Source organism: Labrus bergylta, chromosome 5 (assembly GCF_963930695.1).
Source record: "Labrus bergylta chromosome 5, fLabBer1.1, whole genome shotgun sequence".
Classification (NCBI taxonomy): domain Eukaryota; kingdom Metazoa; phylum Chordata; class Actinopteri; order Labriformes; family Labridae; genus Labrus; species Labrus bergylta.
The window spans coordinates 8390672-8405208 of NC_089199.1; the positions used below are offsets into that span (position 1 = coordinate 8390672).

Below are 14537 nucleotides of genomic sequence, written 5' to 3' on the forward strand. Positions count from 1 at the left end.
GGACCATTGCTTAAAAAAAAAAGAAACCTCCAACATTATTTTAAAATATTGTTGCTGTTGGTATCAAAAAGGAAGATTTTTCTCCCTAAAAGATTCATGCAAAGGTTTATGTAAAAGATCCATGCTTCACTATATTTAAGCTGCCTATCTTTCCCTTATAATGTGTCAGATCACATATCACTTCTTTCCCTCAAGATTAACGCGTTGGTTCTGCTTGTGCATTTGATTGACAGGCATCACTCAGGAGATGATCAACGAGACACGAGCATCGACAGAGAGGAAGATGCTGGGAGACATTCAGGAACTGATGAGACAGGGAGAAGAGGTCAACCAGCAGGACTCTCAAGGAGCAACACTGGTAAAACAAATTTTAAAAAATTACAAATTTTAATCTAAAATAAGCTGACTGAATGTTTTTTTCTTTTTTATAAATCAGACACTTGAAAGTTTTGCTGAATCACAAACTTTCCTCTCCTATAGGCTCGGGATTTCTAGAAAACTGGCAAAACATCACAAACAAACATAAAAACAGTTGAGTTTGCTAAAAAAGAAAAGTACATACTGTTATATAAAATACAAACTCATCCTATCCTGATGATTCATTTAAAGTCAAAGTTTCCTTGTCAAACTTGGTTTTTGCTTTTACTTTGCAGCCGCTGCAGGACTTAGTCTTGGTGTTGCTTTTATTCTACTTCCTCCAATACAAAGCTACCAGTACCAACAAGTACAAGGTCACATATTATCCAAAATCTACTTTGTCATTTTTTTCTCACACTAATATGTGTCCCTAGCCTTTCTACCAACCTCCCAATTATGACAAAAGTCCATCCTCTCCGTCTTTTACCTGCTCCACTTTTCAGAAAATGTGCTCAAACAGGCCGATTTTCCCTTTGTGACATCACAAAGGGCAGTAACCCCTCCCCAAGGTGGGTGACACTCCCACAGCTAGGTGTTGGTTCTGCCCCCTGAGTCTGTGTTTCCACAGTAAACAATAGGGCATGGTGCAAGAAAGCCCAAGCAACCTCCCCTTCCAGAGAGGGGGCGTGGTCAGACACAGCTCATTTACATTTAAAGCTACAGACACAGAAACAGCCTGTTCTGAGCTGAAAATAGAGGGGTTTATAGACATGCTTAAATAAAGGATCAGAGAGGATTTTTAACAAGAAACTTCAAAGACATGCTTTAGGGAGCTTATTTAAACTCTAAAAGGAGTATGATATGTGACCTTTAGGATATTGGTACTATCAATAATTACAAAAATTGCACTGAAAGTGTTTATTGAAAAAGGTAAAACAGGAAACCTACGTGGGTAGCAACATGTTGACATCACTGAATTTAGAGGTGAAAAAAACTATCTGCTTGTTTTGACTGAGATTTGTGCAGTTTTGTTCACTGATGCATGCATGACATCATTAGTCATAAACTTTCATCAGTTTATTATCAGACCAAAAAACATGGTTTAAAAACCACACAGCTTGAAGTACGGCTGGGTTACTCCATCATTTCTGCCTCCAGGCCGGCTGATTCTGTAAGGGATTAAGGTTGTTATGTTGTGTTTACTGTGACACAAAGCAGCAGAAATGCAAGGCATTCAGTTAGAGGAAAATATGGGAATAGTTTGTACATATTTAGAGGATTTTAATGATTGTAGATCCACCTTTTAATGATCGTGTGTGCTCATCTAAGGCTGCTTTATGAGGCTATAAAATCTTGAAAGCTAATCAGGCGTTAAGAAACTCTTTATGGTCTTCTTAAAGGATAATCAGCTGTGTGATTTCATAATGCTCTGCAGATATAAAAGTGATCTGTTGCTGAGCACTGAATACACCTGCAGTCATATTTAAAAACTATGTGAAGAGGAATTGAAAAAGATCTTTAATAATACATATGGATGCACAACACTGCACAGAGTGTGGATCCGTCTGAGGCAAAATGATCTGTTATTTTAGGATTCATAACTAAAATCAACTTGGCTTAGATTAAGAAGAAAAAGAGACCCATAATAACAAACAAAAAAAATTACAACGATATGTAAAAACAATTTAAAAATCAGATTGGAAATTTACCTGAAGTTTCTTTTAGTGGTTTCATAACTTGTGTTTGAGGAAAGCTGTAGCTTTCTGAAATAAAACACAATTAACAACAAGTAGCAGAAAGCTTCAGATTAGAATATTAACAAAAGAGTTACAACATTATGATCCAGGAATTAATCATTTTTGCACCAAAACACCATGGCACCAAGAATCAAAACATTTGATAGGAAATTATCTGTGTTTTTTATGAGTTTATCAAGAAACCGGGGGCTGGTCCCACATGAACGCCAGATCAAGTCTCCCCTCATCCTGTGGTTACTTGTGTACAGCAGTGCGTAGACAGGAAGTGGTTGAGCAGGTGACAGAGTTAACAGTGACTGCTTTCAGAGAAAAGTTAATAATGAAGTTGAAAAACAGGCTGTTGGTTGACATTTCAAATATTTCTTGAGTTCAGGGCTCAAACCACCAAAATGTGGCTATGCCACGAGTTATTTCTGCAACAAGCTGCTTTGAGACTGCTAAAAAGCTAAATGTAAACATTACAATGCTACAACTTACTTGTGTCTTCTGACTGAGTTAAACAATCTTTGCGTAGTGCAGATGTTGTTCATCTTGGCCTCATCTACTGTAGCTGTATATGCTTGATGCTGACAACATCCAGCACTACAAGCTACCAGCTACTGCACACACTCACAACCTTCATCACCTTCTTGTCATGCTGGTACTTCCTGTGTGCTAACCCTGTGCACCTGTGTACCAAAGTTACTGCGTAGGGGCTATGGGCCTCTGCACATTATTTCATGAATCTGAATTAGACTCACACTAGAACAATAGAGTTAATCAATACTTGGTGTACATGGTGATCTGCTTTCAATCTTAGATGCACTAAATTATTGATGCCTTTTTCGACATGCAAACATGATAAACTGGCAAACAGTTTCATTTCAAATCAATGGGTCAATCACGTTCTTGGTTTGGGGGCTGCTTTCATCCCTCTTGTTTTATCAGAAGTGTATGAGAAAATGACTCAGGCATATATGTAGATGATATTTAAGTACTTTGTGCCCCATGCTTCTGTGTGGATTATTCGTTTAGCCTCGAAATAGCCCCATGCTAAAGTGGTCAGTGAATTTGTTTTGTTTTTAGGCCAGTGACCTGATTATTTTGAAGTCAAGTAATCATCTGCATAAAATTTCTCAAGCATAGATGCCTTAATGAAGTCTTTATTATCTTATCAGGGATTTAGCTTTGCGGTAGAAACACAGGGACAGATCACTGGATCAAAATAGCCAGGGGACATTACATGGTAGTAGCCCAAAATAACCTGTTAAGCTTTAAAGTCTTACCACAGATTGTCTGATTGAGCTGCTTGTTTCTCTGCGCTATCCGTCCCCGATAATCTCTATTCGAGCATGATGAAGCAAACTGGAGCATGCTTTATTAAAACTGCTGGCAGAGACGAGAAGAAGAGACCTGGAACTGGTAGGAAGTTATGTAAAGCTAATCTTTTGTTTTCTGCTCAAATACAATCTGAGTTCCAGTTTTGATGTGCAGCCAGGAACACAGATTATGATCTCTTGTAGTTGCTGATCAAACTGTAGTGCAAACAAACAATCCAGCACTTCAACAGGGAGAGAGAGAAAATAAGGAATTATAACATATAGTGTTTTGGTGTGAAACTGCAAGAAATTGGACAAAAGAGATACAAACAAAAAGGTGGGACGCATCATCAGGCGATGTTTCCTGGGTTCCCTGGATGTTTCAGGTCTCTAAAAAATATCAAACACTCTCACCAAGGTGACCCAGCCAGGGTTCGCATCGCTAGGCCATGGATCCCCCCCCCCCCCCCCCCTCTCTCTATCCACAGCCACCTGGAGGCTTTCTCTGCTGCCTCTATTGCAGTCCTAATGGCTGTTCTCTTAAACAGCCCCCTCATTCCCAGCAGTTTGGAGAGCCTGTAGAGAGAGCGGCCTGCAAAGCTTGTGTAGCCTATACTTCCACTGGATGGCAGTGTTCTCGCCACCCCTGTTTCATTCCTCCCTGGTATTTGGCAAGCTAGCTTTCAAAAGCCTCCTCTATGTAGTCTTTCCAGGGCCTATCAATCCTATCGAGGCCTCTGACAAGATGATGATGTCTGGTCACAATGATGTTGCTGTGATGTCTACCAGAACATTAAGTTGCTTGCCCAGTTTGGCCATAATATACCAGTCCTGTGCGTTGGAGAGTAGACCTGCCAGGGCTGTGAGATGTGGTTTGATGAGCGACTGGTGTGTGATCGTGTGATCGTCTTGAATGTTATAAGAGTGCTTAATCCTCTTTACTGCTAGCAAGTATGTTCTTAACCTCACATTTCTTTAGACTGTGAATGTACTCAGTAGCATGTAGCATTGAAAAAAAGGTTCAAAAAAGATGTCATCAAAGGGTCAGGCTCTATGCTGCCTCCTGAGATCTCCTCGCCGTCCTAAAAAGGAAACTCTCCCGCTGGGAGGTGCATATTTGATCAGGCTACTCAGGAAGGTTTCAGGGGCAGCCTGTCCTGAAATCTTTTAGAAATTTTCAGAAGTGCATGTAAGACCCAAACCCCAGACCTCAGACCTCCTATTTACAGTTCTACTTTTCCACTACACCTACATGTTTTTAGCCAAAAACTGGATAAGTCAGAGAGAGCTTATCCCAGCATACTTCTCAGTCAGGCTGCCAGTGATATTGCGAGAGGCAACTGAATCGCCCTGAGGAAACCATAACATGGTGACACAATCCAGACATTATGAAACTTGTGGTTTTTGGCATTTGTGATGCTTGCAGCTTAGCCCTCATTCCTCCGCTTTGGTCCAGACAGAAATATCTCAACAAGTAAATGAATAAACCTCCTGACTTCTGCACTAGTGCCACCATGAGGGTATATAAAAAAGTTTGTTCACTAGCCTACTAATGTTTACGAGTAAGTATTGCTAAAACTTCAAATATTTCCAACCGCCTTATCTTTACTTTGTGATCAGTTTGATGTTATTGACACAGCAATCAAATGATGAATGAGCAGAACCAGACTCATGTTGAACAGCCAACAGCCCAAACTGTGCCGGTTTGGAAAATGGGATATAGGGAGATGCAGATAATATGATGTGCTGACATACAAGTGGTTCAAAGATGTATTTGTGTGAACAAGTGAAAATGTAAATGTCCTTGTGTGGATTCCAAAACAGAACTTGAATTGTAAGAGAAAGACTTGAATGTCTGTAACAGACTTTAATATGATCAGATTCACTTCTGTTGTTCCGCTTCATACCAAATATAGACTTTGAGTACAAACAAGTAATGAGGTTAATAATCTGATAGACTAGATATGATAAAAAGAAAGATTTGCAGTGGTTTAATCTGATCAGCTCCTTGTGTAATTGTTTCCTTATACAGTACATGTGAGTCTGTGACCTGCAGAGTGGATTATCTCAGGCCAGCAGGATCACTTTATATCTTTTAATGGCAGTTACTCAGTATTAATTTACTGTTCCAGCAGAATCCAGCATCTCATCAACCTGCAGAGTATTTAACAATGTTGTGGAGGAAACATCCATGAATGAATGTGCCAAACATGGACACAAGGGTTTATCTAAAGTATATTTTTGCAGGTGCAGCATGATGTCCTTATTATATGGACATTTTAAAGTATAATTTGACATCTGAATTGTAACGTTAGAGTAAAATCCACCCTCTCTTTTATGCATAGAGCATGTCTACAGCAGATTTTGAGCTCTGGAGAAATGTAGCCTAATCCTTGTTCCTGCTCTGTCCTTGCAGCTCCACATTTCGGCAGCAAACGGCTACGTCCAGGCTGCAGAGCTGCTGCTGGAGGGGGGGGCTCGCATGGACCTGAGAGATACGGATGGATGGCAGCCTCTTCATGCTGCAGCCTGCTGGGGTCAGGTAAGGTGAACACAACAGGAAACAGGAAAGACATAAAAACACACACACACACACACACACACACACACACACACACACACACACACACACACACACACACACACACACACACACACACACACACACACACACACACACACACACACACATTAAGGTTTCCTAACCCTTTATATAATTTGCTGCTGTTTTGTTTCAGATGCATGTGGCAGAGCTGCTGGTGTCTCATGGAGCCAGTCTCAATGCCAAGACCTTCCTAGAGGAGACCCCCATCGGTACATTAACACCTCGACACTCCTCAGTCTCACACTTATCAATACACCTGGTGGGGTGCTGAGAAAACAACATGTCTTGTCCCAGCAGGGTCTCATTTCCAGCTTGTTCAGTCATTGCAAGTGTTAGATTTACCTAAACAGAATTTAAATCATCATTTAAACAGAACAAACCCACAACTTGAAACTATCCTGGGCCATTTGCACTGCTAGTTGCTGTAGATTTTATATTTTTGATATTTTACAACCTAAGCTGAAGTTAATATTCAGAATGAGAGACTGGAATTACAAAAATACAAATATAAATATATCAGTTTTTTTATTAATATCTCTTATTAAGCACAATATGCATGTTTACATTTGAAAGTAATACATGCTGATATGTTCTGCTTTCACCCTCCTCATCTTCAGATCTGTGTGAGGATGAGGAGTTCAGAGCCATCCTGCTTGACCTGAAACACAAACATGACATCATCATGAAGTCACAGCTCAAACACAAGACCTCGCTATGCAGGCGAACATCCAGTGCAGGGAGCCGCGGGTAAGTGCTGACCTCTGCTGGTGTTACACCTGCTACTACACCTGGTAGTAATGCTTTGTTTTTCTGTTTGTTCGTTTTTTAAACAAAAAATATGCAGAGTACCGATGGCTACGCCTTAATTTAATTCAAAAGGGCAGAATATCAATCTCACAGAATGATTTATCAGTGAAGGGAGTTATTGTGTGTTATGTAATCTGGCTTCTGGTTTATGTATTGTTTTGTATTGTGTATGTTTTTTGTTCATCTGCACTCTTTAAACTCTGTAAGAGCGAATACATGAGCAGATCATTCATTTCAAATGTGTCCATATGTATTTTCATTTAGTATAATCTAGAAATGTGTATCATATAAAGTGTTAATGTGCTTAGAGAATGCTTTAATTTATTTGTTTTCCTGGGTCAACAGAAAAGTGGTGCGGAGAGCCAGCCTGTCGGACAGACACAACCTGTGCCGTAAAGAGTACGAGACGGAGGCCATCGTGTGGAGGGGAGGGAGGGAGGAGGAGTACGAGAAAGAGAAGGAGTCAGATCAGGAGAATCACCAGGTGGTGAATGTAAGTACTCAGATTTCATTTATTCTTGTTGCTTGTGTTCTACACAGGATAAGGGAAGCATATTAAGGTGTCAAACTAGTATCCAAGTTTAACATCCTGTTGTTATGACAACCCTACATATACATTACATTTGTGAAGTCATCCTCCGTTTGATGTTTTTTTTTCAACTGTGCTTAACCTGCATGCTATGAGACCTGACACGACTCTGAGATCATTTTAGCACAGGCAGAAAGGTGTTTAATGTTCGGCATATAATCATCTCCTCCACACATCACACATCAGGAGTCTAAATGTCACATTCTGCTGTAGGTGTGTTTGAGATTTAAAAAAAAAACACTACCTCAAAGAAAGTCAAACAGTAGGAAACCACAACGGAAAAATTATTCACACAGAATCTTTTACAAACAGTAGAGCCAGCACATATGAATGCAGCGCAGTCTCTTACTCGCAGTCTCTTACTTCTCTTGCCAGTAGAGGAAAGACAACCCTCACACTTTTAACTTTAAGTACTGTCTCGCTCTTATGAAGTCAGGAGTGTCAGCTCAATTAAGCTTCCACAGACTGACTGCAGCAAAGTTAAGCAATTACTGACTGATTATAAAAACACTTGAAACGTAATACACCAAGCTCTGACATGTAGGACTGTGTTTGTAAAATTCAATCTTTTTTCAGGTAAGAAACTGTTGATTACAATGAACTATGACTCCCTGTAACAGTTGCAGTAAAATATTTGGTTGAATATTCTTGCCACCAGAAGAAGTGTGATCTTCTTTGTACAGAGTCTGTCTTTGGTTATTTAAACATCCTAAAGAGAAGGGGGTTAAAGTAATCATTATTGATGTCCTGCAGGTCAAGCCGGCTGTAGCTGTGGAGCTGCTGGACAAGCCCATGCTGCCCACCATCCTCAAAGACGGCAACGGCAAACAGAACGGCCTCATCTCCACGACGACGTCCGTGCCGCCACAGCAGCCATCCAATGGCAACACACCATCGTCCGATAAGTCCGGGGTCGTCTCCACTCAGGAGGAAGCCTTGCCTAGGGAGCGCGCTCAGACTCTGTCAGAGCTCAAGAAACAGAGGTCCGCCGCCAAACTATTGAATCACCCGCTGTTCAATGGTCACTTAGGGAACGGCTCCACAGACTCCTTCTCTGATGCCAAAATCAACTCAGATGACCCCCGCATGCCGCTGGTCTCCTCCAATGGCAGCGCAGTTTACTACACGCCTGCCAGCGGCGACCCGCCCCTGCTTAAACTGAAACAGCCAATAGAAGAGGAGCCTCCGAAGATGCGGACCTGCTGCTGCATTTCATAGCTGGTCATGTGACTGTTAGACAGAACAGGAAGTGTTTGCACAGAGAGGAAGGAAACAAGGACGATGCTGTGAGGAGGAAGGAAGGAAAAGGGGGTGTTTTCCTATCTTTGAGTGTCCCCTCGTCCCCTTCTTCTAACGTCTTCTGGCGCTGATGGTCGGCCTGAAGAAGACAAAGAATCAAATGACCCTCTCCCCAAATGCAGGCATGTTTCAATGTAGCAGAGGAGAAGAAAGAAATGGAGCAGTGCCACTTTTTTCCTTTAAGATGACTCCTGGATTCAAATTCCTTTTCATATAAGGAGCCTCCCTGTAAGAAATGCCAAATGGATAGAAAGAGTGCGAGAAACTGTTACTCTGCTGTCTCTGTGCACCTTCAAGAATCAAGATGTGGACAGTTTTTTAAAACTTTTTACCCAGAAACAGTGAAGAATTTGTGATAAAGAGAGCAGCAAAAAGGTACAAGAAGCATGATCTGCCTTCAGGACTGATGACGGAAGAGTCTTATTACCCCACATAAGGATGGTTATCATGTAATTAAACAAGATTTTTCTGCAAGACAAACTCACGTTTTTTGTCAAACCACATTGTTCTGCTTTTAAGCCACATTTCTCATTGTTTTCAGAAGAGCAGGAATGCAATCACACAAGGGTCCAGATGTTTGTTTGTTTTATTCATCATATCAGCGACAACGAAACGAAGCAACAGGAGAGGAGTGACGTCTCTTTTCATGTTGAAATGCTGCCTGCATAAGCAAAGGGAAGGAACGCCATAAACAGTATTATAACATTCAGGAAGTGTACTTGTACAGCTAGAGATGACAGGAAAGATAGAAGTAGTGAGTTAGTATAATATGTCACCTCACCGTCCTCTCATATCAGAGCTGAACTGACAGATCATTTGATGCATAATGTTGCTCTCTTGTTAAGATAATTTAAGCAAAACATGGTTACAATGATCATTTCTTTATTTATGAAATTAATGTAATATGGTAAAAAAAACAAAAAAAAAAAAAACATATGATGGTTCCTGAAGTTGAGTGTATTTATTATTTGGATGGTGTGTGGAGAGAGTGAATGCAATATAAGAAGAGCTGGGGAGACTTCCAGCGAAGCACCTTCTGACAGCGAGAATCAAACGTTCAACAGATGAAGTAGATAAAGGTTACAGTCAGCTTAATGTACATGTTATGAAATCACACAAAATAACCATCCTGCTGGAATGGTTATTCAGATCTGTGTCACTACAAATAACAGTGTTATTTGTTTATGTATTATTTTTCGTTTGTTTTTTTTGTTGGCCATTGTGTGGCTCTATCTTCTTCCAGTCACTGTATTTGTCTCTTTAACAGAAATTGTAAATGTTATGTAATGAACTGTAAGTATAGTATGAGACTCTATGCTTGCTAACACATTTGGTTGTAGTGAGCCCATAGCATTGTGACCCTGAATGCATCATGAGTTCAACAGGAAATATAGACTTACCATTACCCGAAATAAGGACCAGAATTAGCTTCTCTGCTGAATTAAAATGTTTGGTTTTTTTGGGGGGAAATATGCTATTTGCTCTCTTGCTCGGTGTTACATGAGATGATTGATGCTACTCTATTGCCTATATGCTAACTATGTAAATGGAGCCTGTTGCTGGTTAGCTTAGCTTAGCTTAGCATAGCATAGCATAGCATAGCATAAAGAGCTGCCCAAAGTCAAAAACCCTGCAGACCACATCACAAACTTTTTTTCTTCTTCGCATCATCAACTTATTTCATTGCATCTTCAATTACTTCCTGGACTCTGCACTGGTTGCCTGGCAACCCATTTGGCACATACCCTGCTGTAAAATGTCTGTTGTTAGTACAGATTAAACCAGCTATTTATAACATAATAACATACTTTTTCTTGTCAGAAATGTTTACTTATAGGAAAGAACAAACAGTGGACACTTCAAATATTAACAATGGCTCTGTTCCATTAAGTATTTTTAACTGATGGATCACGCTTGTGTTGTCAATCTCCTCATTTAACGCTCTGCAAGTGAGAATGCATTTTCCCTACAAAGGTGAACTCCTTTTGTCAAACAGTTTCTTCAGTCTCCTTGTGAGTGCCAAAGAGTCTTCCATGATTTCAAAATTAACTTTGAAGGACATTCGAAACCTTTGGGGAAAGGCTTTCTCTCCCAGTGTAGAGATCATTTGTGTTTCTTTTAAACATGTGATTACCCACAATGCAACGACCACTTTATCCCCACAGCATTGACTGTACAGTGTCAAATATTTGTACAGGTGTGTTTGTAAATCTGTTTGTATCAGTATCCCCTTTATCTGTTCCCATGAACTGCATTTACATGTCTGTGTTGATACTGTTGAGGAACTTGACCAACACAATGAATCGTGTTAATAGACGTGACGTTGTTGAGGGGAAACTGTGATTCTATGTAGACTCTATAAGTATTCCAGCAGTCTAAAGTATATCAGTAAATTGATGCATCCAGGTGTCAGGATCATAATCCCCCTCCTCCTCTTCTGTTTCCGAGGTTGAATATTTTTGTGAAAATGTTGCTGTTAATTTTGTTACTCAACTCAATATTAAGCCACAGTCAAAGAGATTTCTATTTCCCCTATTTCTGGTTCCTTCTTTATTTTAAAGAGTATTAAGAAGTTAGTGATATCATCTTGTTTCGAGTTAGCTGAAGTTCATTGAGGTTACCCAAGTTCATGTAAGTCCTGGCCGCTGCAATCAAGCCAATTGAAATTTTGCCTTCTTACTAATGAATAACATTAGGTATTAATTCTTAACTACTACCTGGTCAGTATTAGCTCAACGTCACCTGTTGAAAAGTACCCTGTGTTTTCATGCTATAAACAGATCAAAGCTTTTGTTTGTCTGCAAGCCTTGCTGACTATAAGGATATGGTGTTAAAAAGACAAAAAACTACTGATTTTGTAATTACTGGAATATATTGATGGTTGCATTAACATATTTTGAATAAATTGTATATTTTGAGAATTTTATATTGTCTCCTCTGAGTTAGTAAATAATTTTTGTTTGCAGGTTTGATGAATTTGTTACAATAAGACTATACTCTGCATGCTTTAACATAATTCAGAAATTCTTGTAATTAAGTTTGATTGTTTAAACGCTTGATTTTTTACTCTTTATTGGATAAAACAGAGATTGGATTAAACAAGTGGACGCAGCCTTCTGGTGAAGAAAGATGATGCTAATATGGACGTGTCTTAAACCTGCAATCACTCTAATGACCAGTAGGGGGGCGACTCATTTTGGTTGCAAAAAGAAGTCCAAGAAAGTCAGAAAGAGGCTCCTTCTTGAATGATTGGCGTACATCATATACCATTCAAATCTTGCTCCCAGGGGCGATTCTAGAGTCTGTTGGGGCCCTCCAACCAGCGTTAATGACCATCATGTCTGCCAGCCAACGCTTACTCCTCTATCTTTTTTCCTGTTTCTTTTTTCCGTCTCCTACCGACATCTAATTCCTCTTCATTTTTCTTTGTTGACTTTCATTGACAAACTGGTTTTCACAGCAATAATACATGCAAAGTTTAGCAGGGCAACAAGAGTAAGTGCTGTCAAATGGGGCCCCCTTAGGGAGGTTTCCTTCTGTCATTACAAAATTTGCACATTTTAGGCCACTGCTTGGGTTTAAGTTGGTGATCCCTCAGGGGCCCCCTACTGGTCTGGGGCCCCAAGCAGTTGACTGCCTTGCCTGTTGACAAGCAGCGCCTCTGATTGCTCCCCCCCTATTGCGTACGAAGAAATAATTTAGTGCTTTAATTTTCTTGATGACCTTGGTGTCCATCTGTCCTCCAAACAAGGACAGGAGGTCAAGAGAAGATACAGTACAGAAAAAAATGATGAGATGAGCACAACAATGAGTTCCAGTCCAATGTTTTTTTCTTTGCATAATTCAGCCGGTTTGTTATTTAAACTAAGGAAAAAGGGTACCAAAGAGTTAACATGAGCATCATCAGCAGCCATATGAAGGTCGCTTACGTTTTATTTCACCCGGAGATGTCTGCTTTCTCTGTCCTACATCTACAGTTCCTCTCTGTTCTGAAAGGCAGAGGCTAGACCGTCCTTCAACACACAGCTGTCAGGGTCTTGGCCCGGCATCAATTGCTTCCTTCAATGATTCTCTGTTTTTATTTCCTGCTGCTCTCTCTTTCTGAACTCCTTCCTCTCATTCACTGTCTGCAGGGTCAGTGAGGTCAGTGTTTTTCTTCAGGCTGCCCAGCGGTCATTGCTCAGATGAAAGCAGTTGGGTTAGAGAGACAAGGAAAGAAGACAGTCTTGTAAAAGTAGGATGTTTCACAAAGTTGATTCTGAGCTACATTTTGGGGACATTTGGACCTGACTTTTCCTTTTTCTAACTTTGTTAAAATACTGTACTCCCTCTGCTTTCACATTCTTCTCAGGGAAAATCAGAAGCCACTGGCTGTTTGCTCAGTCTCTTCAATCTTCTCTTTCATTGCTGTTTGTTTTATGGGGCTGACCATTTGGCTCTGATATAGTTGCCTGTCTTTTATGGAGAAACTTATCAGTACTCAAATAACCCAGCACTTTCATAAAACAGCTTGCCCAAACTATTTGTTGACACAGAGATTAAAAGAACACACCAAGAGTACAATCATGACCTAACTCAACAAACATCTACATTAGGTTACTGTTTCGTGTCTCAGCTTCATGAGCAAACTTAAGGAGTAACCCCTCTTTAATGTGAATCCCCCTCTGTGCACGGTCAGGATGTCTAAAGCATATAGACAGAGAGGAGGACAAAAGAGCTGAAAGCACATGATCAGGCCTGCATCAACCTCCTCTGCATAGCCTGACTTTACTATTGTGCCAGAGCTACACTGAGTGTAGGCCAGCTGGCTCTGGTCCCAGTCCTTCAGTCCTCTTCAGTGAAGGGTGAAGTGGACCAGTGCCAGGGAGAACATACAGACACAAACTGACCACCATGCAAAACACAAAAATGGAGGGATGCTGATGGGAGGCAATGAGGAGCAGTCAGGGGGAGAGAGGAGGATAAAGTAGGAAAATGAACCAGTGCCAGGAGTTTTTTTAGACAGTGATGGAGGGATGGAAGGCAGGGGGTGAAAAAAAGACGGCATGCAAATGAAGGCAGGATGGCGGGACTGAAAGCATTGCGTTGTAAAGAAGCCACAGCTATTGACTATCTTGCCAGCGTGTCTGAAGACGAATAGAAAAGCTGCTCAATAGAGTGGACAGATGGAGGGATGGCTCAGTGGGTCAGAACCTGTGCCCGGTTCCCAGGATCTGCTGGACTTAACAAAGCGTCAGTGTCCTGTTTGACCTGAATTTAAGACGTGTGAGAGGGGCGAGTCAATGTCTGTCTGTCCTAACTGTGATAAAAGTATATCCACTGGATAATTTCCATTCAGACAAGTGATTTACTTACTCTAACGTCAGTTCAACAGCTACTGACATTTTGACTGAATGCTGAGGAATGTATTCAAAGTGTTATCAAATGTTAGTTATTTTAAGCGACACAAGTGGCAAGGCAACAGAAGTATAGTTCTTGTAGCAGCTAAACAATTCAGTGCTTGTTTAGTGCAGATACAAGTTTAAATTTACATCAAGATTGCACAAAATTCCCCCCAAAAAATGGTATCAGGGACTAGTGTGCAAAGGGTCTCAAAGTATCAATTAGCACTATGATGTGTTTGTTGTTATATTTTGGCCACAAGAGTACATTACCACTACCTCAAAAACATAGTTCATTTATTTATAGTATAGTTTATTTATGTATTATTATATATGATTATATTTATAAATGTATTTTTTTCAGATATTCATTTTAATGTAATGCTTCTTTTCAGTGTTCAGACGGTTAAAGTGTTAAGATATGATACGTTTTATCGCGTGATC

At 40.4% G+C, this 14537-nt stretch overlaps 1 protein-coding gene across 3 annotated transcripts in view; it reads left to right on the top strand.

Annotated features, from left to right (window-relative positions):
- The window catches only part of ppp1r16b (protein phosphatase 1, regulatory subunit 16B), a 91243-nt gene extending 79605 nt beyond the window's left edge, over positions 1-11638 (top strand). For all 3 annotated transcript variants that reach the window (XM_029277864.2, XM_029277865.2, XM_020636789.3), the window contains exons 6-11: positions 234-358; positions 5829-5954; positions 6151-6226; positions 6635-6764; positions 7170-7317; positions 8167-11638. In XM_029277864.2, the coding sequence (XP_029133697.2) occupies positions 234-358; positions 5829-5954; positions 6151-6226; positions 6635-6764; positions 7170-7317; positions 8167-8631 (1070 nt within the window). In that variant the 3' untranslated portion in view covers positions 8632-11638. The remainder of the gene's footprint in view (positions 1-233; positions 359-5828; positions 5955-6150; positions 6227-6634; positions 6765-7169; positions 7318-8166) is intronic.
- The last annotated feature ends 2899 nt before the right edge of the window (positions 11639-14537 follow it).